Source organism: Cervus elaphus, chromosome 17 (genome assembly GCF_910594005.1).
Source record: "Cervus elaphus chromosome 17, mCerEla1.1, whole genome shotgun sequence".
Lineage (NCBI taxonomy): Eukaryota > Metazoa > Chordata > Mammalia > Artiodactyla > Cervidae > Cervus > Cervus elaphus.
The window spans coordinates 8,743,503-8,771,166 of NC_057831.1; the positions used below are offsets into that span (position 1 = coordinate 8,743,503).

At 36.4% G+C, this 27,664-nt stretch overlaps 1 protein-coding gene across 1 annotated transcript in view; it reads right to left on the bottom strand.

Moving 5' to 3' along the window:
• The window catches only part of USP53 (ubiquitin specific peptidase 53), a 54,714-nt gene that overhangs the window by 19,535 nt on the left and 7,515 nt on the right, over nt 1-27,664 (bottom strand). The window contains exons 2-9 of the mRNA XM_043871545.1: nt 17,608-18,299; nt 14,178-14,270; nt 10,269-10,403; nt 8,016-8,129; nt 7,853-7,935; nt 4,555-4,660; nt 3,829-3,975; nt 2,518-2,667 (exon numbers count right to left, since the gene is read on the bottom strand). Coding sequence (XP_043727480.1) covers nt 2,518-2,667; nt 3,829-3,975; nt 4,555-4,660; nt 7,853-7,935; nt 8,016-8,129; nt 10,269-10,403; nt 14,178-14,270; nt 17,608-17,751 — 972 coding nt within the window. The 5' untranslated portion in view covers nt 17,752-18,299. The remainder of the gene's footprint in view (nt 1-2,517; nt 2,668-3,828; nt 3,976-4,554; nt 4,661-7,852; nt 7,936-8,015; nt 8,130-10,268; nt 10,404-14,177; nt 14,271-17,607; nt 18,300-27,664) is intronic.

A 27,664-nucleotide genomic window follows, 5' to 3' on the forward strand; every position in this document is an offset into this window, starting at 1 on the left:
TGAAACAAAAAAGCTTTCTAGAATATTAGCTTAGAGAAGAAAAGGACCTTTAAAAATTCCTGAGGCGCCTGTTCATATTACACACATTTAGCTGTTTACTCTCTTTACTTGGGATTCGGAGATACTTGAAAAACTAGACTAATTTGAAAACAAAACAAACCTAAAACTCAGAGTGACCATATACCCAGTTCTTTCTTCAAATTTTGACAATTTAAACTATAAGGATGCAAAACAGGAGTGCCAAAATGCTGCTGCAAACTGACAAACGGAACTTCTTAATAAACTGCCATATCAAAGTATTAAATAAGTAGAGTCTGTCACTGTTTCCACTTTTTCCCCTTCTATTTGCCATGAAGTGATGAGACTGGACACCATGATGTTAGTTTTTTGAATGCTGAGTTTTAAGCCAGCTTTTTCACTCTCCTCTATCACCCTTAGCAAGAGGCTATTGAGTTCCTCTTTGCTTTCTACCATTAAGAGTGGTTATCATCTGCATATCTGAGGTTGTTGGTATTTCTCCTGGCAATCGTGATTCTAGCTTGTGAGTCATCCAGCCTGGCATGTCATATGATGTACTCTGCATATACGTTAAATAAGCAAGGTGACAACTGATAGCCTTATGTACTCCTTTCCCAATTTTGAACCAGTCCATTGCTCCATATCTGGTTCTAACTCTTGCTTCTTGTCCTGCACACAGGTTCCTCAGGAGGCAGGTAAGCTGGTCTGGTATTTCCATCTCATTAAGAATTTTCCACTCTTTGTTGTGATCCATACAGTCAAAGGCTTTAGCATAGTCAGTGAAGCAGAAGTAGATTTTTTGGGGGGAATTCCCTTGCTTTTTTCTATGATCCAACAGATGTTGGCAATTTCATCTCCGGTTCCTCTGTCTTTTCTAAATCCAGCTTGTACATCTCTCATTTAGCAAAATGCTTTTGAGATTTTTCCACACTCAATAGTTGTCTGTATCAATAGCTCATTCCTTTTATTGCTGATTATCATGTTCCATTCCACAACTTCTTTATTTACCCGATGAGTTATCTTTATCTATTTGAGTTGTTTCTAGTTTTAGTTACTATAAATAGAACTACTAAGAACACTGAATTATAAATAACGTATGGATACATGCTTTTACAGGAGTGGAAGTGCTAGGTTGTATGCTAAGTATACATTTGAATTTATAACTGTTTTCTCAAGTGATTATCCAATTTTGCACTTCCAACAGCCTCGTGAGAGATCCAGCTGTTCTACATCCTGGTCAGCTTTTGGTGTGAACAGTCTTTTTAACTTTAGGCATTCTAATAGGTGAGTAATGCAGTCTCATTGTGAATTGAATTTGTACTTCTTTTATGCCTAGTGAGACCTGTATGCAGGTCAGGAAGCAACAGTTAGAACTGGACATGGAACAACTGGTTTCAAATAGGAAAAGGAGTACGTCAAGGCTGTATATTGCCACCCTGCTTATTTAACTTATATGCAGAGTACTTCATGAGAAACACTGGGCTGGAAGAAACACAAGCTGGAATCAAAATTGCCGGGAGAAATATCAATAACCTCAGATATGCAGATGACACCACCCTTAAGGCAGAAAGTGAAGAAGAACTAAAGAGACTCTTGATGAAAGTGATAGAGGAGATTGAAAAAGTTGGCTTAAAGCTCAACATTCAGAAAACTAAGATCATGGCATCTTCCCATCACTTCATGGCAAATAGATGGGAAACAGTGGAAGCAGTGTCAGACATTATTTTTGGGGGCTCCAAAATCACTGCAGATGGTGACTGCAGCCATGAAATTAAAAGACGCTTACTCCTTGGAAGGAAAGTTATGACCAACCTAGATATCATATTAAAAAGCTGAGACACTATTTTGCCAACAAAGGTCCGTCTAACCAAGGCTATGGTTTTTCCAGTGGTCATGTACGATGTGAGCTGGACTATAAAGAAAGCTGAGCACTGAAGAACTGATGCTTTTGAACCATGGTATTGGAGAAGACTCTTGAGAGTCCCTTGGACTGCAAGGAGATCCAACCAGTCCATCCTAAAGGAGATCAGTCCTGGGTGTTCATTGGAAACTGATGTTGAAGCTGAAACTCCAATCCTTTGGCCACCTGATGCGAAGAGCTGACTCACTGGAAAAGACCCTGATGCTGGGCAAGATTGAGGGCAGGAGGAGAAGGGGATGACAGAAGATGACATGGCTGGATGGCATCACTGACTCGATAAACATGGGTTTGGGTGGACTCTGGGATTTGGTGATGGACAGGCGGGCCTGGCGTGCTGCAGTTCATGGGGTCGCAAAGAGTCGGACATGACTGAGTGACTGAACTGAACTGATTTGGCTTTCTAATTTTTAATACTGAAGGTCTTTAAAGATGCTATTATAATTAAGTCCACTTATTACTAATTTATGTAAGTATTTGCATATAATTATTATTTTTATATAATTTTATCATTATTATATCATTTACCCCTCAAAAGTAAAAACCACAGTAATTATTCCAGTTAGTCAAGTGTCACTTACCTCTTTCACATTTGCATCATCAAAAAATACCCATTTGGAACTCTTGGTATGAAAAGCAAAGGCACAGTAATGTCGGCTGGTGTAGCAAATCATGCCAACAAGGTGAAGTTCACTATTTTTGGCATTTTCATCAGTAACTCTATAAAAAAGCTGTTTAAAAATAATGTATATTTAATAGTTATCTTTTCAAAGACGAGGAACAATCATCTGATGAATCATGCATTTGATTCTCTATGACAAACATTTCTCATGCATACTGTCCCAAACTGCTATTTTATTAGTACTAAAGACACCACATCGCACTGTTAACAGAATTATTATTTTTGATTAGTCTATAAGAAACATGATGTCTAACAAAATGTAATTATTACAACTTAGTTCAGTAGCACAGCATCTTGAATACAGAATAGAGACTTTACATACATAAAACAAAATGAGATAAATCACACATTTCCTGATAATTAATGGTTGAATCGCATATTTTAATATATATTAACCATACTACCTAAAAGATAACCAAAAGTTTAACTGTAATATAAATCAATTTAAAATAAGATAGTAATATGCATATTAAAAAATCAGAGCTACGGATAAATTTTTTTTTTTGGTATTATAAGTAGTTTAATTTTTCCTCATTTCATCTGTCTGTGTTTTCTAAATATTTTTTTTTCATTTATTTTTATTAGTTGGAGGCTAATTACTTTACAATATTGGCTTTTGTCATACATTGACATGAATCAGCCATGGATTTACATGTATTCCCCATCCCGATCCCCCCTCCCACCTCCCTTTCCACCGGATCCCTCTGGGTCTTCCCAGTGCACCAGGCCCAAGCACTTGTCTCATGCATCCAACCTGGGCTGGTGATCTATTTCACCATAGATAATATACATGTTTCGATGCTGTTGTCTCAGAACATCCCACCCTCGCCTTCTCCCACAGAGTCCAAAAGTCTGTTCTGTACATCTACAGATAAATTTTAAACCTTAACATTTTCTCAAGCTTGATATTTATAATTTATAATCATTATCATATACTCCCAAACAAGCATATACACAGATGCATACAGTATCATATCATTATTCTAGAGTGATAAAAAGGATAGAGTATATGATGGATTAGTTTATAACAGAAAGCAAGAAAGGCATTCCAGTTAGCCTGATTTGATGTAACTTTATCAGAGTTACATCTGCAAATTATTTCCTTTAGAAAGAAAATTTAGTTCTGAAAAACAACATACAGTGTAATATATGAAGATGTTTCAGAGGAATTTAAAAACAAAAAGGAAGAGAATGAAAAGAATTATTATACCCCAGGAAGATAAAGCTGGGTTGCCAGATTCCGAACAATATCTTCAGTCAAGTCAGAATGCTCAGAGTCCCAGACTAAACCAATTGTAACAATCTCTGGGCAGTTCATTAAAACACGCCGAATTTTTATTTTCTGGCCACAGTTACTCTTAAGGAAAAACAAAAAAGACAAACTCTTGAAATTATCAAAACAAATATATCAAAGGTAATGCCTTACCTAGCTTGTATTATGCAAAGTATGTATCAAATTTATTCAGCATATTAAAAGACTTCTAACAAACTATTGGTCTTAATTATTGATTAAACAAATTTATTTTAAATCACAGAACTTTTCTTTGGTACTATTGTAAATCTGTTAAAATAAGAATTCAACCTTAAGAAAAGCAGAAATAATGACCTTAAAGTCACTAACAATATCACCTGAGAAAAGAATAATACCATTTGTAATGTTTAAAGAAAAACAAAAATGAAATTTTCAGTTTAGTCAAATGACAGGCTTCAGAGCTTAAAAGTAATCAACGTATGCCACCTTAAATCCTTCACAAAGTAACATGCTTTTAAAGAAATAATGTTGAAGTAAAGAGCTCCACGGTATAAATTACCTCAAGAACACTAAAAAAAGTAATTCTTAGAATTAATGCCATATTTAATTAATATTTGCATGGCAATTTCTATTCTCAAATTTACAAACATAGACGCACACCAACATTTTCTGAATTATACTTACAGGACATTTCCTGTAGTCATCAGTTGTATTTGCTGCTTGCAGCAATTCTGCGAACATTTCAGGCTTAAAGCGCTCATGCCTTTCCATCATTCTCTCAACTTCATTGCTACGAAAGAAACAAACGGTCCCAAATCTGGCCTATGAACTTAAAAAAGATCTAATATTTTTGCATCAAAAATATTAAGTTATTAATATAGGTATGATCATTTTTTCTACCTTAAAACATAATTTTGTTAGAAAAGTTAACCATAAAGTAAATTTCCATGACATGAAACATAATGAAATTTGGCAGTATATGATGAAAGAAATTAGGTCAAAAACAGGATAAAATAACATGAAATCACACACCATTGTTTGGAACTGTATGAATTGATATAAGATGCTCCATCTCAAGGTAATTTTAAGTGAACTGTTTCTTTTACATTATTACCTAACAAAGAGAGACTTGAGTTTCATCTTTTGCCTAACAAGAACAACAAACTTTAGGAAAGTCTCCCTCTCTAGCTTAAAGTTTCCAGACACAAAATTATTTTCACCTAAGAGAAGGCCCTTTGATGATTAAAGCAGAAATCACAACCAAAGCTACTTAAGCCAGGTTTGTGCTTTTTGTTCCTATTACGAATGCTAACCATTTCTTAAAGAATCTAGGGAGGGTTATCTGTGTCAATTTCTATCCAACCTCTCCTACAGTTTAATTTTCACATAACAGGATATTAAGTATCATTAGACAACTACTTATTTAACTTATATGCATCATGAGAAACGCTGGGCTGGATAAAGCACAAGCTGGAATCAAGATTGCAGGGAGAAATATCAATAACCTCAGATATGCAAATGACACCACCCTTATGGCAGAAAGCGAAGAATTAAAGAGCCTCTTGATGAACGTGAAAGAGGAGAGTGAAAAAGTTGGATTAAAAGTCAACATTCAGAAAACTAAGATCATGGCATCTGGTCCTATCACTTTATGGGAAATAGATGGGGAAATAGTGGAAACAGTGACAGACTTTATTTTGGGGGGCTCCAAAAATCACTGTAGATGGTGACTGCAGCCACGAACTTAAAAGATGCTTGCTTCTTGGAATTTTCAGCATATTAAAAAGCAGAAACATTACTTTGCCAACAAAGGTCCATCTAGTCAAAGCTATGGTTTTTCCAGTAGTCATGGATGGATGTGAGAGTTGGACTTAAAGAAAGCTGAGCACCAAAGAACTGAGCCTTTGAACTGTGGAGCTGGAGAAGACTCTTGAGAGTCCCTTGGACTGCAAGGAGATCCAACCAGTTCATCCTAAAGGAGATCAGTCCTGGATGTTCATTGGAAGGACTGCTGCTCCTTCCAAGAAACTCCAATACTTTGGCCACCTGATGCGACGAACTGACTCATTTGAAAAGACCCTGATGCTGGGAAGGATTGAAGGCAGGAGGAGAAAGGGATGACAGAGGATGAGATGGCTGGATAGCATCATAGCATCACCGACTCAATGGACATGAGTTTGAGTAAACTCCGGGAGTTGTCCAATGAACAGGGAGGCCTGGCGAGCTGCGGTCCATGAGGATGCAAAGAGTTGGACACGACTGAGCGACTGAACAGAAATGAACTGAGACAGCTACTTAGTATTTCCGAAAAGATACATAATGCAAGCTCAATACTCCTACTAGTTTCTATTCTTGGTGCTCTGGTTTTACTTTATAGTAATTTAACCTTCCCAGAGCTGGATTTATTTTACAGTTCAATAGTTACAATAATAGGCAATATTCAATAACAACTTAATGTACCAGTTCCTCTAAAGCACTTCATAAGCAGACCAGAAATCACTAAATCTGACAGGCTCATTCAAGGTGCATGTAATGTTTTTTTTTTTACAAAATTGACAGCATCAGGGTGGTGTTTAACCAGACATATTTTGAATTTGAAATTAACCTAGACCTGGGTTTCAATCTTAATTCATCCATTTACCAGATTAATCTTAGTAAGCCTATTCTTGAACAACAAAAGTTTTTGTTAAGATTAAAAGCAACAATTTATGTAAAGCCTAGAACATAACAGCACTGAACAACTGTATTCAATATTTATTACAAATAAAAAGAAAGATAATTAGAATTCAAAGTCTGGGCTCTTGCAACTGAACAATTGTATTCAATACTTATAACCAATAAGAAGAAAGATAATTAGGATTCAAAGTCTGGGCTTTTGCAATTCATGTTGTGGACCAGGAAGAAACGGATGGAACTCCTTTTTACCTAAGATACTGTCTCAGAGCACTGTAATTTTCCACTTTCAAAACAGACCTAAAGTTTTACAGTTTTTAATTTGTGGTCTATCCTTATTCAAACACCATTCTACTTTTCATATCAGATGAATGAAATTGACTACAACTAACTAAAGTTTAAAGACTGTTCCTTTAAACCAATGTTTCCCAACTCTGTATATATACAAATTACCAACTTACTACATTGGATGATCTTTAAGAAATAATGTGCTATATCCAAAATATCAAGGAAGTTTAATAACAGCATGAAATTGATGAGCACCTAACACTCACTTTGTACAGAGATAAAAACACTGGTAGCATTTAGCAGCTAACTGCTATACTGATGTATACTGATTGATAATGACTGTTCCATGTTTTATCTTTTGTATTAAAGTATTAAAGTATCTGCAAACATTTATTATCTTATTCAATGCTTTCATACATCAAATACTTATACTCTCAAATACCTGTTGCAGTGTTCAAACAATTCTTATTATGTAAAGCCTAGGCATCACCTTTGGATCCCTAAGCTAGTTCAAGATCAGGAAGGGGGCAAGGGGACAGACAAGCCTGGCAAATTGTTATTTCAGGTGAATGTTGAAGCTTTAATCCAATAAATCTAACAGAGGGTTATTTTTATTTTTTTCTTCCTCATCTGCTTACCCTAGCTTCCACCACCACGCAGGGACATGGTCACTGCAAAGGTTAACACCTTAGCAAAAATGAAGAAATCACGTACAGTTCCATTTACCATTCAACTTAGCTCTCTTCCATAGTTCCAAAACCTTGCTATAAATATAAATAGATAAATAAACATTTTGACTAATATTTTGTACATTTGTCATTACTGAGTGACATCTATATTTGGTAAATCAGAAACAACCAAAACTAAGATAGACATCACTTAGTACCTGTGATGGTAGCACATTTGTCCATCTCACAGAGTAGATATTCATATATGCTATAGTTTCATAAAGGAGAGGCTCAATGTGATCACACACATTACTACTAACATCTCTGGTAAATATGCTTTAATAAGCTCTTACCACAGGGCTGTTGTAGAAATGTACCGTACAAATTCTGTAAAGGGTAGAGGATCTGATGATGCTCCACAGCTACGACACACACACTGCAGGTAAAAACACATGTCTAATTTATCAGTCATAAAACATAAACATATCCTCTGCTAAAACAGTGAAGCCCTCTCACCTGTTCATACAGAGTCATAGCAAACTTCTGGTGAGTGATACAAGATTTAGAGGTACACATGTCTGCATCTCTGCTTGGCACTATGTGAAAATGAATCCTCTCCAATATATTTTCCTAATTGAAAAATTAAAAGACAAATGAATTGCAAATCTTGCATAGGACACTTCAAAATACAACTCTTTTTAGCTTTACAAATTTAAAAATCTAAAGATTTTCCAAAATGTTAAATTGAAAAAGAAAAAAAAAAAATGTTAAATTGAGTGTCATATATGTTGTCAGTTTTTCAGTTTTCCTCTTTATCCAAGCCTTCAAATGCTGCTCAATTATTCTTTTGTAGTGTCAGCTTTAAAAAATTCATAAAAGAAACATTATAATGTAACATAATTTTAATAAAAGATTTTAAAAAAATCAATTAATGGTGGCTGACATCTAGAATTTAATATCAGAAAACTAGACTTCCTATGTTCTCAATGTTTTCCCATTGAGAAAAAGCAATTAATTAAAAAACAAAATACTCTGCTTGCATCATTTGGATAGTCTATACAACTTAAATTAAAACATCAATGATAAAGGTTTACAATACCTGAACTAACACTCTAATGGCAAGGAATCTACTCTTCAGCAAACTTCAAATAAAAGGTTGGATTTGTAAAACAGATCAATAAGAGTTATTAATTTCTTTAACAAATTATTCTTTTCACCAAAGCTTAACCAATGAATTCTTTTAATTAGTTAATATCCCTTCCTTTGCCTCAGGACAGTTATAACAATTCATTTAATTAAGTCTGCATTTCTAAATATCCTGTGAATTATCATATCATGGATTAGTATATTTCATTTAAGTGAAATCAGTATTATGCAAAATCTATCTATATTTTAAACAATGGACAATTATAAACATGAGAAGTATGAAAAGCATATTTCATGACTGTGTGTGCTATTTTTGTCCCACTTTAGTCAACATGGCAAGGGCACTAGTCAAGGAGCTTTCCACCTGTCTGAGAAAAGATTCAAGCTGTTCATTTAAAAACATAAATGACAAATGAATTCTATAGAGAGTAATAAATTCCTTGGAAATTTGGAGAATGTACTGGGGTGCTTTGATGATACATTATCTAGCAGGCCTGACAGGCTGAACTGTAACAAATAACAGATTAGGAAAGTTTTGAATATTTCAAGAACTTGAGCAAAGTCTATAAAACAGGAACTTAAAAGACATGTTTGAGGAACAGAATGAAACTATCTCACTAAGGGAAAATTCAGAAAGAAAACAGAGATAAGCTGGAGTATAAATGTAAAAAGCCTTAAATGTCAGAAGAGAGTCGGACTTTAATCACATAAATATTTGATGTGCAAGCATTTATCTGAAAAAAAATTCTATTAACATGATGGCTGTTAAGAACAAACTTGAAGGATAGGGGTAAAAAGGACACTAGTAGCCAGGGATCCCCTGGTGGCTCAGTGGTAAAGAATCCGTCTGCCAGTGAGGGAGATGCAGGAAACATGGATTCAATCCCTGGGTCGGGAGGATTCCCTGAAGAAATGGCAACCCACTCCAGTATTCTTGCCTGGAGAATCTCACGGGGAAAGGAGCCTGGCGGGCTACAGGCCACAGTATCGCAGAATCAGACCACGACTGATCAATTGAGCACACACACATCTTAAGTAAAGGTGACATCTATGTTACTGAAACAATTAATCATCAACATGCACATTTCAAAAAGTATACAACCTATGTCCTTCAGCAAAGGAATGCTCTATTTATCAGTATGGTGGTAACAGAGTCTCAAAACATCAACCTCAGTCAGTGATTCTCAACCTGGAGTAAGCTGGCTAAGAGAACTGCTGCCCCTGACAGCTGCACGTCAAGATCCTCTTCTTTTCCAGAGAGAATCACTGCATGAAGTGAGAAATGCTACTGGGAGAGCGTGTTGTGTGTGCAATCCCTGCGGGAACAGAACAATGACTTAAGTGATATGATTTATACATAGTAAGCCTTTTTGCTCCAATAAATAAATGTTAAAGTATTTTAGTATCCTAGCTCTCAAAAATTAGAGCAGCACAAGCAAGCAAAAGCAAAAGTACCCAAAACACATGTGGAGCTTGGAAAACTTTGAAAGGTAGGTTAAGACAAGGATCTACGTTCTGATGCTTTTCCACTGCTATAAATTTATGCTTCATTTGTCTCAAAAGGCACATCATTTAAGGGATGCAAACTACTATCCTGACCTAAGGATTAACAGATATACTTACAAAGCACTCTGCCGCATCATCCATAAGGCCAAGTTGAAATCGCTGCTCATCTTTGAAGCTTTCTGCAAGAGCATGCCTTATGTTATCCGAGGGAAGTGCTTTTTCTCGACTGTGTTGAAATTGTGCAAATATTGTCTGGTAATCAACAAATATATGAACCAGTAAGTTTAACACCAACAACTAAAAAACACTTGGGTAATCTCATTACAATAAATTCGAAACTCTACACTCAGAAGCTAATACAGTCTTTTGCTCTAAAATCCCGCGCAAAGAATTATGTAGAAATGGTTGCCCCAGCCTCTTAATCAAGGGTTAGTGCATAAGAATTAAACATAAAAAGTTCTCAAGTCCTATTCTCAGAGATTCTGACTGAGATGTGGCCCATTTCAAACTGTCCCCTAGCTGAGTGTAGTCTATGTTGTTTACAAAGAGTTTTTGAGATATTCTGCCTTAAATGTTAAAGTATACTGTAGGAATTAAAATTATGTTATACAAAAATAAGCATATAATCAAATAAAACAGCAGGAACTTCACTAGCAGTGGGACTATTATTCAAGAATATGTGACATAGGTGTTAATCTGGTCTTCTATTTTCTTTATTGCATTCAAGCATGCAAAACTTTTAATAAGTTCTAGTTTTACAACAATCATCTTAGGTGAAGGGAAGTGAGGAGAAAAAGAAGGTTTGCAGTGGTAAACCAACAAATAAGCATGGGTCATATTATGTTCTGCATCAATTAGTTCAAGGGGTGAAGTGAAGTTGCTCAGTCGTGTCTGACTGTTTGCGACCCCATGGACTGTAGCCTATCAGGATCCTCAGTCCATGGGATTTTCCAGGCAAGAATACTGGAGTGGGTTGCCATTTCCTTCTCCTGGGAGTTCAAGGGGTATATCATCTCAAAAAAATAAAAATTGCTTTTAAGATCAACATATAGTAGGCTAGAAAATAAGAATCTATTCCACCAACATAAGAAAATTTAATTTACAAATAAGAAACTACTAAAATAAGAAAGACGCTAAACGGTATCAGATATCTAGAACTAAACTTTTTAGCTACAATTACAGATGCTAAAAAGTGAAACATATTTTCACAAGTCACTTCTTATTTGGGTAGTCAACTTTTCCAGGTAATGTTTAAGGTATTAAAAAAATTTTTAGCTACAATTACAGATGCTAAAAAATGAAACATAATCTCACAAGTCATTTCTTACCGGTAGTCAACTTTTCCAGGTAATGTTTAATATATTAAAAAAAATTTTAGCTACAAGTACAGATGCTGAAAAATGAAACATATTTTCACAAATCATTTCTTATCTGGGGTAGTCAACTTTTTCAGGTAATGTTTAAGGTATTAATCCTGCACAAGACTGATGTTCATTCAATATCTGTTTTTTGATTTCCTGGTATATGTGGCGTTGTTCTACATCAGAAAACAAACCCTGCCTTGCGGAATGCATATTCTAGTTGTAATAATGAGGAGAGAGCAAGTAAATAATTATATGTCAAGAGGTAGTAAGTACAACAGAGAAAAAACAGAGAAATAAAACACAAGAGAGAAAGACAGGGTAGTGCAACAGGGACAGGGACGCCAGGGGGAGCAGGGAGGGAGGGAGGTGACCTACTACCTAGGGTCGTCAGGGAACGTCTCACTGGCAGAAAAAACACGTGACGGAGAGGCGTAAAGGGAATAAGGGTGTCAGCCTCAGGGACATCTGGAAGGAAATCATTCCAGACAAAACGAATAATAATGAAGACACCCAGAGATCAAAGGCAGCTCTGAGAAACTTCGAGGAGGACAGCACTGTATGTGTGTGTGTGCGCACGCGTGTATGCAGGCGTGCACACAAGCACGTGTTTTGAGGTGGGGGAGGCAAGCAGGAGGAAGAGGCAGGTGATGTGTAAGGCTACAGTTGGATAAAACATTCAAAGTTGATTGTAGAAGACTGTTCTTCATGTCTGCGTCTCCACCGGTGTCAGTGGGCCTGGGGGGTGCGGGGGTTAGAGGAGAGAGTCTGACGAATGGAGAGCAGCATGGAGACATATGCACAATCATATGTAAAACAGACAGCTAGTGGGAGTTTCCCATATGACTGGGAACTCAAATCAGGCCTCTCTGACAACCCAGAGGGGTGGGATGGGGTGGGAAGTCGGAAGGAGGTTTAAGAGGGAGGGGACATATGTAGACCTATGACTGATTCATATTGATGTATGGCAGAAATCAACAATATTGCAAAGCAATTATCCTTCAATTAAAAATAAATAAACTATAAAAAAAATTACTGCTGAGGAAATAAAATGCAAAACTGTAATTTGATTTAAATTAATTCTTAATCAACCTTATTTTGCCATTTAAAAAAGGGAATATACAACTGCCTCCTTTGGTGACTTACTCAAACAGTCTTTTTAGGAATGTAAATCAAAGTGTGAAAATGACCTTTCATTTTCCTCTATTATGTATATTTGTGTGTAATAAGAATATTCAAGAATGTAAGGGCTGATATATTTACTTCTGAAAACAATAACCAAATCTTAAATTCTTGGGCAAAGATTTCAACGACATTAATGAGTTGCTAATATATACTGGACTCCCTGTTTCCACTTTCATCCCCATTCTATTTACTCTCATCCAAGAGGTCAGAGAGATCTAGTGCAAATATTATACTTAGTTAACACAGGTTATATCACAGCTCTACTCAAAACAATACCCACAACTCCCCAAATCACTCAAGAGGAAAAAATCAGGGTCCTCACAAAGGCCTAGAAGGACCCTTCACAATCCAGATTCTTGTTCTAGTTATTTATTGCTCCATTAACAAAACCACCCCAAATCTTAGTTACTAAAAACATTTATTTCGGTCACAAATCTGCGATTTGGGTGAGTACAGTTCAACTCTGCTGCACGTGCAGTCATCTGTAATAGTCTGAATGCTGGGATCACTGGTCATCTGATAGTCCTCCAGAAGCTGATGCTGGTGGCTGGTGGTGCCTGCTGGCCGAGATCTTTGCTGTAGCTGTAATCAGCATAGTGACTCAAGTCCAAGAACGAGTACCCCGACAGAAAGAGCCAGGTGAAAGCTTTATTGATGTTTCTAATCTAACCTAATCCCTTTTCTGCCACATTCTATTTGATGGAAATGAATCATTAAGGGCAATGCATTTCAAGAAATTAGACTCCACCCTTTGATAAAAGAGTGCAAAAGAATCTGCAGACATGTCTGAAGCCACGGGCACTCACCTTACCTCTGAGCTCATCTCCCATCACTGTCCCCTTGCTCATGAAGCTTCTGCCAGGGCTCCGGTGTCCTTGAGCACCCACCTCAGGGTCTTTGCACTGGCTGTGTCCCCTGCCTGCCTGGAATGCTCTAGACCACTCCATCCCTCTTCCAAGTTGTGATTTAAATGTCACTTTCTCAGTGAGGCTTTCCTTGCTACTCAACATTCACCATTCCCTTCCCTGATTTATACTTCCTCCTTTGCAATTATTATTACCTAACATACTTTATATTTTGTTTACTTATTTTCTTCTCCCCCATAAGAATAGAAGCTACATGAGAACAGTGTTTTTTATTAGTTCAATTCACTGCTGTATTCTTAGTAACCATAGCAGCACCCAGAATTCAGTAGTAACTCAAAAAACATTTGTTAAAATAAATAAAGGATTATTTCAAAATAATGAAAAATATAATGTTTCTAACAGTGCTACACTGTTTAGACTATTAAACTGTTCTTACAGGAAAATGGAAACATAAACCTGAATAAGTCATCCTTTAAGAATTCATCTTCAAAACTCTTAAGTCACTGACAATAAATTTAATTACAAATAAACTAACCAAATATGTCAAACAAACCAAACTATCAAATAAAATTTTTGAGGAACAACAGTGCTTTTTTAGAACTATTAAAAGTTACCTTCAAAGCACAAAATATGCAGGCATCTCCCTGACAAACATGTCCAGTCAGAACCCGCAAGCTTCTTCGGAATATATCTAATTGCCATAAAACCTAAAAAACAGTAAGATGTGAAGAATGAAATATAGTTACATTTTTCTCACTGTGAATTAAAGACAGATTTAAATATATTTTTTAAACTGCAGGAGGCTAATAACATCTTTTAATCCCTTGTACATAATCAGATATATACAACCACTAAAAATAATAAGTATAAAACTGCTATGTATATGTAGTTCATATATAAAAGATAGATTTAGAAGCTATTTCTGTTGATTCACAAGTAAAAACTATGAGAGGCATAGAACAAGAAAAAAAATAACTCCTCTGTTAGGGAATTTATATGAATAGGAAACACGCAGATACTGAATGGAGGACTTGGCAGAGACTTGAAAGAGGAAGTGATTATAATAACTTGGAATGAACTGAAATTTAGGAAGGAAGTATAATTGCACTTAAAAGTCAGGGTCTACCAAATAAGGATCAGTGTGTAGTGGCAAGGAAAAGGGGCAGAGGCCTGTGTGGTCACTGTATAAAGAATGAGAAAGGGAACATATGTATAGTAATGGGGGTACAGCAGAATATGAAGTAGTAGTTAAAGAATAACCTAAATATATTTGCTGCAATTATCTAATCACCATTTACTACTAAAAAACAAAAACAATTAAAAGGACTGTGTTGTTTAAATAAATCAGTGCAATACTTAAAATCATTCTAGAAAAATCTGAAATCCATACAATGAGGATAACTCACAGACTTCTTGTAAGAATGAAATGTGTCTGTAGAATGTGAAGTGTCTAAAGTAGTATCTAGTACACAACTGGCATGCACTGAATTCAAGCTGCTATTTGTTCCTGTAAATATTACAACAATTAAGATCTTCAAGTTTCTCTATACCTTTCAGTTATTTCTTCAAATAATAAAAGTAAGAAAATCTATTCACCATCTCGCATTTCTTCCAACTAAAAAGAAAATTTTCTCTCCAACTAAAAGCAAGTAATTTTAGACGTTTCCAATATTTTTAATTACTCACTAAAAGCCAGAATTTCAGAATTTCTCTTTGATAGTTGTTTTTTAAAGCATAATTAACAGGATGCATTTATATATCACAAATAACACAGTGTTTTGCAAAACACTTGAAAATGTTTAATAACTTTCTTGCACACCATATTCTATCATACCATAAAATGAACTACACTGAAATTCATTCATTTGTCAAGATGACCGGCCATGACGGCCCAGCAGTGGAAAGAACACAGCACTGTGGTTAATGATACAACCTCTGATGGGAGAGCTCCTGGATTCCAATTCTGGCTTTACTTTTAACAGCTCTTGGACTGCCTTGAGCAAAATATTTTCTGAAGCTCAGCATTCTTATCACCATAAGGAGGATAAAAGTAGTACCTACCTTTTAGGGTCATTGTAAGAATTAGATTATATTGTACAAACACACAGTAAGAACACAATAAATATTAACTTTTCAACTTTGAAAATTAAAATATTGAATTAAATATTTCAACTTTGCTTTTACCTTCGAGATCTTAAAACCATACCAATGTGTCAGATCTACTTAACTGTACCACTTCCTCATCAAATAAAAGCTTAAAATATTCAGCCAAAAGAGAGTATCTCTATAATCTGCTTAGAAGGCTAACAAACTAAGTCTTTCAAATGTAACTGGAATGTTTTATAGGATGAGCAAAATGTTTAAGTCATACTGGATCCAAACTATAGAAAAAATATTTTATGTGACTTCTCTGAATATCACTGAATATAAAAAGTTTAAAAACGATTTCACAAATCCATACCAAAAATTATCTTCACTATAGTTAACCTTTATTCTAATTCATTTGCAAATGTTGACTATATCATACCACCTGTTTTAAAAAGTTACAGTCTAAGCTAGTTGTTGAACTAGTTTTTAACAATATAATTTTATAATATAAGCATTTTTCTTTTGCATTATTTGCATGTTGCACTTTAACATGGTATCTAAAATTAATGTATTTTGAAAAGATTAATACATATATGCATATGTATTTAATAACATAAATATAAACCTTTTATACTATTTCTTACTTCAAAATAATGTAAGAATAAAAACGAAGGGGAAATGGCATATAAATTCATTTTTCTGACTTCATGTCTAAAGTATTTTAATAATGTCCACTTTTAGTAATTTCTTACAAAACATATTTCACAGTTTATTTCCAGTTTTAAGAAGTACTGAGCAACTTGGAACACAAGCCTGAGTCAGCTGTCCGAGCACCTGACCCAGGCACGATGCTCTCATTCATCAAATGAGCTCTTTAAGCAGTACTTCACTTTCTGCTCTCAAGTTTCAGGGGTTGATGGTGGTTTAGTTGCTAAGTCACGTCCAACTCTTGAGACCCCATGCACTGTAGCCCACCAGGCTCCTCTGTCGATGGGATTTGCCAGGCAAGAATACTGGAGTGGGTTGCCATTTCCTTCTCCAGGGGATCTTCCCCACCTGGGGACTGAACCCAAGTGTCCTGCATTCTAAGCAGTCTCCTGCACCACAGGTGGAGTCTTTACTGACTGAGCCACCAGGGAAGCCTCTGGAGGGGGAAATAAAGCAACAGAAAGAAAAATATGTGAAAAGCTACTTATTTTCAATAAAATCTTTTAAGGTACATTCTAGGGTCAGTAGAATAACATTCCAATATTCTGAATCTTCCTTACCTTTCCAATGGTCAGAAGAATAAAGGCCCCTATGAAATCTGAAAACGTTGAAAACTATCATATATAAGAAAGGATATTTGTCTAAGGCAGAAAACTGGATTAATACATATTTGCTAATTAAAAGAATCTCAACAAAGACTGAAGCAAAAGGAATTAACTGTAAATTTAACTAAAACAGTGGTGTCCAAATTACAATTCTAAAAAGGTGATTTAAGGCCACAGTGGGAGGTGAAGGGAGTTTGAGAAATGAGGATTAAAAACTCATTCATTCTTATTTTCATCCAAGCAGCTTGTTTTTTTTTAAATGCTATTTGCAGACGAAACCACCAAGAGGATTCTACTGAATTTCTTAACCAAAATAAGGGTGGGGCAGGATACAGTAACTAATCTAAAAAAAAAAAAAAAGAAATTTTATGTATTTTAGAAGCATTCTGACTTCACCAAGTGGACATTTAAGCTACAGATGTTTTTATATCCTAATAATGTATCATTTTGTTGAAAAAAATTTCCATTTATTATAAAAACCAAAATGCCCAGTCAAAATATCTACTACTATTAAAAATGATATTAAAAAGTCATTCCAGTCAATAATAGTAACTTTATTCTTCATTCACAAGTTAAAGCAGCATTAAGTAAAGAATTTCCTGAAAGGCACTTTTTAAAATTTGACAGGAAATGACCGTCTCACCTGCACAGCACTGTTCAGAAAGCAGTTGTTTTGTCCTGGTTCATTCAACAAGCCTTTGGTAGGGGCCAGGGACAGCACACTCCCAGGCTGATAAGCTTTTCCGAGATTGCCACCAGGTTTCCGTAAGAATTTTACCCATGCCATTTTCAAGCAACTTTGCTTGCATTAAAGCTAAGATGTGTGTACTTATGTGACACTTCTGATGATAAAATGGACGGGGTCTTGAATGGTCCACTTAAATCTGCTCCAGTCTATTACAATCATGTAAGTTTCCAAGTCCATATCTTTCCTGATGCTGTAGTTTTGAGGACTTTGCAGAGTAAAAATAGGACACAAATGCACTAAGGCTCTGAAAACTAAACATGAAAGCTACTTTAAACAAGGCCTTAGAGATTTAAAAATCTTTGTGCTAAATTTTGTAAGAGTACAATTTAAGATGAAAAAGATTAAAAGATTTTTAAAAAACTGTTAAAAATAACATCGATGAGGAAATCATATTCTTTAAAGCACAAGTCATTTGCCTTGATGGTTTTAAAAACAGATGATACAAAAAGTTATAGAGTTAGCATTTGGTATGATTCCTTTGGTCATCTGTTTTCCTTATGTTTTTTTAATAAGAAAGAAGACTCTTTTCCAGGTGAAGTTATTAAAGGTGACTCCATATTTCATACCAATGTGACCTCAAAGCATATCTACAAGAAAAGAAAAGAAATGTTTAAATAAAAGGCTAATCAAGAAAATTCCTTTTTTACTTTATGATCACAAATATTGAATACATAAGTAAAAATGTACAATTATAAAAGGATCAGAAAAAAGTTCTTTTCAAATTAAGAAAATGAAAACATAGTTCATCATTTAAATTTTCAAAAAATATCAAGGTGATATTAATCATTATCTACTTCAAGATTTCAATGGTTGCATGATGGTTTCATAAAGACTATTAGAATTAACTTAGATTTCAGGTAGTCTTTTGAATAATACTAACTTTACTGTCAATACTACTATATATTTTATTTATTAAAACAAATTAATCTACAGAGACTCTATATGGTCACTTACCCTACACAGAATCATATTTCTCTAAGAATGTCAATAGATTTTATGTAAATTGACATGCATTAAAACTCAGGGGAAACATTAAATTGATAAATCTTAGGGAATTAAATTTCCACACTGTTCATGAACACATGCTCCTGGCTAAAAGGATTTCAAAATGTTCAATTTCTTAATTAAAAACAATCAAGTATTACTAACAAAGTTTAATCAACTGAATTTACTTCTGCATTCATTCATTCAACAAACATTAGACTGAGACAGGTTCTGTGCCAAGCACTAGAACTGACACTATGATGAGAAAAGATAGACCATAATTCAGTGAATAATAAATTGTAGAGTGTACTAGAAGAACTGTGTCCCGAGTGCTAACACAGAAACAATGTAAGCAAAGGGGATGAGAAGTGTATATAATGGGAGATGGTTTGAACTTTTAAACAGGACAGTCACAGAAAGTGTAATTGAGAAGGTTACCTTTACACAAAGATTTGAAGGAGGTGAAGATGCTATCTTGGAAAAGACTTTCCTAGCAGACTGAACAGCATGCCTGGCATACCAGAAGATTGTAAGAAGCCCAGTGTGGCAGAAGAAGTCAGAACAAAGAGGAGTAGATAAAAAGAGAGGATCCCTGGGAAAGAGAGAGCATGGTGGGCCTCAAAAGTCCTGTGTAAGGACTTCTTTCAATCTGAACTCTGGGTGAACGTCACTGAGTTTCACTTCACAGCACAAAAACATGAGAGGACAGAATATCACCGGTCTGATCAATGCCATTGATCAAATGCCCCATATGATGGCAAAGCACTGAGGAATAAGGAAGAAAAGCAGTAGTCTTCACAGAATTCAGGTCAAGAGACTTGTTTCCAGACCCACATATTACTGATCATGTCTTAGATGTTTGGTCTTAGATAAATTCTTGTCATCTGATTCATAGCTTCATCTATAAAATGGGAACAACAATAATAATTGCCCTGCTTAAGATAGGTTAAAAGTTTCAAGAGTTATAAAACACTACATTATGTTAGCTGTTTTCTTCTTTTTAACTCTGTGGATTGTAATTTCTTCTAAAGTGATCTAAATGATCCTGAAAATTTTCGTAGAAATTTTTAATAAATGCACTCATGATTTTACAATAGGAAGGGAGCACTGTATCAGTAGTAAATTTGTATTTTTAATGGAAGAAACCTTTGAAATGATATTCTCTCAACAACCATATAACTAGGCACCAGGTCTGACTTACCCTGAACGGTTGTAAGATTTATGAAACAATCCCTACCATAATGAGTTCGGTTCTGTGATGGACACAGACACGAACAGATAATTTTAAAAATATTTAGCTGCTGTTCTTGGGCAAAATGTCAAACTAATAGGTCCTTCTGGTTTTCTTCCTCCAATGCAACTCTGTGGAGATTATAAAAAGCAACAAATAGTCTAAGTAGAAACAGGGAAAAACATTAAGTACAATAACTGGCTTATAGACTGGGCGGGAAATAGCATGTTACAGACTGGAAAGATGTTTCTAGTTGTGACCTTTTCCATTCTTCACACTGCTGTAGGCAGAGAATTCCCACCCCACACAATGCAATGAAACAGGAAAGTTCTGTTACCACCCCAGTGCCATTTGGAGGGCAAATGAGATTAAATCATCAGGTAAGCATCAGAGTACAGCCAGTGGTAACAAGTGCAGTCAATGAAGCAGAAGTAGATGTTTTTCCAGGAAGTCCCTTGTTTTTTCTACGATCCAACAAATGTTGGCAATTTGATCTCTGGTTCCTGTGCCTTTTCTAAATCCAGCTTGTACATCTATCTGGAAGTTCTTCATTGATGTACTGTTGAAACCTAGCTTGAAGGATTTTGAGCACTACCTTGCTAGCATGTGAAATGAGCGCAATTGTCCAGTAATCTGAACATTCTTTGGCATTGCCTTTCTTTGGGATTGGAATGAAAATTGATCTTTTCTCCGAGAAGGCGATGGCACCCCGCTCTAGTACTCTTGCCTGGAAAATCTCATGGACGGAGGAGCAGTCCATGGGGTCTCGAAGAGTCGGACACGACTGAGCAACTTCACTTTCACTTTTCACTTTCATGCATTGGAGAGGAAATGGCAACCCACTGAAGTGTTCTTACCTGGAAAATCCCAGGGACGGGGGAGCCTGGTGGGCTGCCGTCTACAGGGTCGCACAGAGTCGGACATAACTGAAGTGACTTAGCAGCAGCAGCAGCAGCAGTCCTGTGGCCACTGCTGAGTTTTCCAAAATTTGCTGGCATATTGATTGCAGCACTTTCACAGCATCATCTTTTGGGATTTGAAATAGCTCAGCTGGAATTCCATCACTTCCACCAGCTTTGTTCATAGTAATGTTTCCTAAGGCCCACTTGACTTCACCCTCCATGATGTCTGACTCTATGTGAGTGTGAGTGATCACACCATCATGACTATCTGGGTCATTAAGACCTTTTTTGTACAGTTCTGTGTATTCTTGCCACCTCATTTTAATCTCTTATATTTCGGTTACATCCTTGCTATTCCTTTATTGAGCCCATCTTTGCATGAAATGTTCCCTTGGTATCTCTTTTCTTGAAGAGATCTCTAGTCTTTCCCATTCTGTTGTTTTCCTCTATTTCTTTGCACTGATCACTGAGGAAGGCTTTCTTATCTCTCCTTGCTATTCCCTGGAACTCTGCATTCAGCTGGGTGTATCGTTCTCCTTTGCCTTTTCTTAGCTATTTGTAAAGCTACCTCAGACTTTGCCATCCTGTATTTCTTTTTCTTGGGGATGGTTTTGGTCACCACCTCCTGTACAATGTTATGAACACCCTCCATAGTTCTTCAGGCACTCTGCCTACCAGATCTAATCCCTGGAATCTCTTCATCACCTTCACTGTATAATCATAAGGGATTTCATTTAGGTCATACCTGAAAGGGCTAGTGGTTTTCCCTATTTTCTTCGATTTAAGCCTGAATTTTGCAATAAGGAGCTCATGATCTGAGCCACAGTCACAAGCAGCAACAGTTAGAATTGGACATGGAACAATGGACTGGTTCAAAATTGGAAAAGGATTATGTCAAGGCTGTATACTGTCACCCTGCTTATTTAACCTATCTATAGAGTACATCATGCAAAATGCTGGGCTGGATGATTCACAAGCTGGAATCAAGATTGTCAGGAAAGATATTAACAACCTCAGATATGCAGATGATAGCACTGTAATGACAGAAAAGTGAAGAGGAACTAAACAATCTCTTGAGGAGGGTGAAAGAGGACAGTGAAAAAGCTGGCTTGACATTCAACATTCAAAAATGTTAAGATCACGGCATCGGGTCCCACCATTTCATAGCAAATAGATGGGGAAACAATGGAAACAGTGACAGACTTTATTTTCTTGGGCTCCAAAATCACTGCGGATGGTGACTGCAGTCACGAAATTAAAAGACATTTACTCCTTGGAAGGAAAGCTATGACAAACTAGACAGCATATTAAAAAGCACCACTTTGCTGACGAAGGTCCATATAGTCAAACCTACGGTTTTTTCAGTAGTCATGCATGGATGTGAGAGTTGGACCATAAAGAGGGCTGAGTGCCAAAGAACTGATGCTTTTGAACTGTGGTGCTGGAGAAGACTCTTGAGAGTCCCCTGCACTGCAAAGAGATCAAACAGTCAATCCGAAAGGAAATCAGTCCTGGGTGTTCACTGGAAGGACTGATGCTGAAGCCGAAGCTCCAATACTTTGGTCACCTGATGCAAAGAACCAACTCACTTGAAAACACCCAGACGCTGGGAAAGATTGAGAACAAGAGGAGAAGGGTTGACAGAGGATGAGATGGTTGGATGGCATCACTGACTCAACAGACATGAGTTTGAGCAAACTCCAAGAGATAGTGAAGGGCAGGGAAGCCTGGCATGTTGCAGTTCATGAGGTCGCAAAGAAGCAGATATCACCTAGCAACTCAACAACAAGTGCAGACACCTTCAAGGCCCCTGCATGTTCCATCCTCTACCCCAACAATCTACCAGTGTGTCAAAAGAACAATATGCCACTGGAAAATTAATAAGATTTATTCTAGGAATTCAAATGTAATTCTCTACTTATTCTTTCAATAAATATTGGGGAAGTTGTGCAGAAAAGAGCTAACACAGCAATATTTACAGCAGCTGAAAGGTGAAAAAACCACCCATATATTTGACTGAAGAATAAATAAAATATGGTGTATGTGTGTTTATGAATATGTGTGTACACACACAACAGAATATATTATTTAGCCATAAAAAGAAATGAAGTACTTAAACATGTTACAACATAAACACCAAAAACATGTTGATAAGTGAAAGTCAAAGAAGACCACACACTGTAAGATTTCATTCATCCAAAATGTCCAATAGAGAGACCTCTAGAGACATATAGTAGATAAGTGGTTGCTTACACTGGAGATGTGAGGGCTATGGAGAACAAGAGAAGACAGGGCTAGAAAGTGATAGCTAAAGGGTATTCAGATTTTTCTCCTTCCAGTTTTCTTGAGACATAAGCATTGTATAAGTTTAAGGTGTATAGCACAAAGATTTGACTTAATACACAATGAAGTGATGATCACAATAAGTTCAGTGAAACATCCATCATCAAATATAGATACAGAATTGAAGAAGTAGGAAAAAATATTTTCCTTGTGATGAGAATTCTTAGGATTGACTCTAAGAACTTTCATATAACAAATAGCAGTGTTAATTATAATCATCACGTTGTATATTACATTCCTAGTTCTTATTTATCTTATAACTAGGAGGCATAACCTGTACCTTTTGACAACCTGCATCTAGTTTACCCACTTCCCCAAGCCCCCACTTCTGGTAACCACAATCTGCCCTTTTTCTATGAGTTTATTTGTATGTTTGCTTGTTTTTGAAGTATAACTGACCTATAACATTATGTTAGCTCCTGTTATACAATATAGTAATTTGGCACTTCTACACATTTCAAGAAAAAAAAAAGTTACAATATGTCACCTTATAAAAATATTACATAGTTATTGACTATATTTCCCACACTGTACATTTCATACCCATGACTGGTTTATTTTGCAAATGGAAGATTATACCTCTTAAGCTCCCTCACACACTTCCTTCTTCTCAGCAACCTCCGTCCTTGGGCAACCACTTGTTTACTCTCTATATTCACAATCCTGTCTCTATTTTGCTATGTATAATTGTTTTGTTTTCTAGATTTCACATATAAATGAAATCACACAGTATTTGGTTTTTTATATGTGATTTATTTCAGTTAATGCAATACTCTTTAAGGTCAGTGTAAGTTGTCACAATTGGCAAACTTCATTTTTTATGGGTGAATAATATTCCACTGTATGTATATAAATACATGTAGCACCTCTTCTTTATCCATTCACCTACTGATGGGCACCTGGGTTGCTTCCATATCTTGGCTGTGGTAAATAATGCTGCAATAAACACAGGGGTGCACACATCTTTTCAAAATAGTGTTTTTGCTTTCTTCTGATAAATACTCAGGAGTGCAATTACTGGATCATATGACAGCTCTTTTCTATTTTTTTCTTTGGCAGTCCTACTTTTAATTTCTTGAGAAGTTTCCATATTACTCTCCACAGTGGCTGACCAATTTATATCTCCACCAATGGTGCACAACAGTTCCCTTTTCTCCACATCCTGGCCAACACTTGTTACCTGTTGTCTTTGTTTTGGCTGAGCTGGGTCTTAGTTGTGGCTCTTCGTTGAGACATGCAGGATCTTTATTGGACGCACATGGAATCTCATTCCTTGACAAGGATCAAAACTAGGCCCCCTGAATTGGGAGTGCGGAATCTTAGTCGCTAGACTACCAAGGAAGCCCCTGTCGTTTTTTTTAAATGACAGCCATTCTGACAGGTATGAGGTGATATTTCATTGTGTTTCTGACTTGCATTTCCTTGATGATTAGTGATGCTGAGCATCTTTTCACGTGCCTGTTGGCAATCTATCTTCTTTGAAAAAATGTCTATGCAGATCCTCTGCCCAACTTTTAATCAGCTTGTGTTCCTTCTGATATTGTGTTGTATGAGTTCCTTGTATATTTTGGGTATTAACCCTTTATCAGATACATTACTAACAAATACCTTCTCCCATTCAGCAGGGAGCCTTTTCCTTCTGTTGACAGTTTCCTTTGTATTCTTGCTTCCTTTGTTATAGATCAACTGTGGGTTCACTTATGAGCTCTCTATTCTGTTCCACTGATCTATATATCTGTTTTCCTGCCATATTATATTCTTTTGGTGACTGTAGCTGTGTAATATAGTTTGAAGTAAACGGCACATGACGTGCCGAGCTTTACTCTTCTTTCTCAAAATTGTTTCAGCTACTCAGTGTCTTTTTTCCATACAAATTGTAGAATTATTTGGCCTTAGTCCTGTGAAAAATGCCACTGGTATTTTGATACAGCTTGCACTGAATCTGAAGACTGTCTTGGGAAGTAGGATCATTTTCATAATATTAATTATTCCAATCCATGAACACAGTATATCTTTCCATCTGTTTGTGTTGTCTTCAGTTTCTTTAATCAGTGTCTTATAATTGTCTAGTGATCAAACAGGAGATGGCAAGAGTGAACGTTAAATTTTAGGAATCAGCGAACTAAAAGGGACTAGAATGGGTGAATTTAACTCAGATGACCATTATATCTACTACTGTGGGCAAGAATCCCTAAGAAGAAATGCAGTAGCCATCACAGTCAACAAAGGAGTTCGAAATGCAGTACTTGGATGCAATCTCAAAATCGACAGAATGATCTCTGTTCCTTTCTAACGCAAACCATTCAATATTACAGTAATCCAAGTCTATGCCCCAACCAGTAATGCTGAAGAAGCTGAAGTTGAATAGTTCTATGAAGACCTACAAGACCTTCTAGAATTAACACCCAAAAAAGATGTCCTTTTCATGATAGGGAACTGGAATGCAAAAGCAGGAAGTCAAGAAAACACCTGGAGTAATAGGCAAATTTGGCCTGGAATACAGAATGAAGCAGGACAAAGGTTAATAGAGTTCTGCCAAGAGAATGCATTGGTCATAGCAAACACCCTCTTCCAACAACAAAGAGACAAATCTACACATGGACACCACCAGATGGTCAACACCAAAATCACACTGATTATATTCGTTGCAGCCGAAGATGGAAAAGTTCTATACAGTCAGCAAAAACAAGGCAGGAAAGTGACTGTGGCTGAGATCATGAACTCCTTATTGCCAAATGCAGACTTAAATTGAAAAAGTAGGGAAAACCACTAGACCTTTCAGGTATGCCCTAAATCAAATCCCTAACGATTATATAGTGGAAATGAGAAATAGATTTAAAGGACTAGATCTGATAGACAGAGTGCCTGATGAACTATAAACGGAGGTTTGTGACACTGTGCAGAAGACAGGGATCAAGACCATCCCCAAGAAAAAGAAATGCAAAAGAGCAAAATGGCTGTCTGAGGAGGCCTTAGAAACAGCTGTGAAAAGAAGGGAAGCAAAAAGCAAAGGAGAAATGGAAAGATATACTCATTTGAATGCAGCATTCCAAAGAACAGCAAGGGGAGATAAGAAAGCCTTCCTCAGTGATCAGTGCAAAGAAATAGAGGAAAACAACAGAATTAGAAAGACTAGAGATCTCTTCAAGAAAATTAGATACCAAGGGAACATTTCATGCAAAGATGGGCACAATAAAGGACAGGAATGGTATGGACCTAACAGAAGCAGAAGAGATTAAAATGAGGTGGCAACAATACACAGAACTGTACAAAAAAGATCTTCATGACCCAGATAATCACGATGGTGTGATCACTCACCTAGAGCCAGACATCTTGGAATGTGAAGTCAAGTGGGCCTTAGGAAGCATCACTACGAACAAAGCTCGTAGAGGTGATGGAATTCCAGCTGAGCTATTTCAAATCCTGAAAGATGATGATGTGAAAGTGCTGCCTTCAATATGCCAGCAAATTTGGAAAACTCAGCAGTGATCACAGGACTGGAAAAGGTCAGTTTTCATTCCAATCCCAAAGAAAGGCAATGCCGAAGAATGCTCAAACTACTGCACAACTGCACTCATCTCACACACTAGCAAAGTAATACTCAAAATTCTCCAAGCCAGGCTTCAGCAATACGTGAACCGTGAACTTCCAGATGTTCAAGCTGGTTTTAGAAAAGGCAGAGAAACCAGAGATCAAATTGCCAACATTAGATGGATCATTGAAAAAGCAAGAGAGTTCCAGAAAAACATCTACTTCTGCTTTATTGACTATGCCAAAGCCTTTGACTGTGCGGATCACAGCAAACTGTGGAAGATTCTTTAAGAGATGGGAATACAAGACCACCTGACCTGCCTGTTGAGAAATCTGTATGCAGGTCAGGAAGCAACAGTTAGAACTGGACATGGAACAACAGACTGGTTCCAAATCAGGAAAGGAGTACGTCAAGGCTGTATATTGTTTTACAATATACAGCTTATTTAACTTATATAGAGAATACATCATGAGAAAAGGTAGATGAAGCACAAGCTGGAATCAAGATTGCCGGGAGAAATATCAATAACCTCAGATATGCAGATAACACCACCCTTATGGCAGAAAGTGAAGAAGAACTAAAGAGCCTCTTGATGAAAGTGATAGAGGAGATTGAAAAAGTTGGCTTAAAGCTCAACATTCAGAAAACTAAGATCGTGGCATCTGGTCCAATCACTTCATGGCAAATAGATGGAGAAACTGTGGAAACAGTGGCAGACTTTATTTTTTTGGGCTTCAAAATCACTGTAGATGGTGACTGCAGCCATGAAAGTAAAAGATTCATGCTCCTTCGAGGCAAAGTTATAACCAACCTAGACAGCATATTAAAAAGCAGAGACATTAATTTGCCAACAAAGGTCCATCTAGTCAAGGCTATGGTTTTTCCAGTAGTCATGTATGGATGTGAGAGTTGGACTATAAAGAAAGCTGAGCGCCAAAGAATTGATGTTTTTGAGATGTG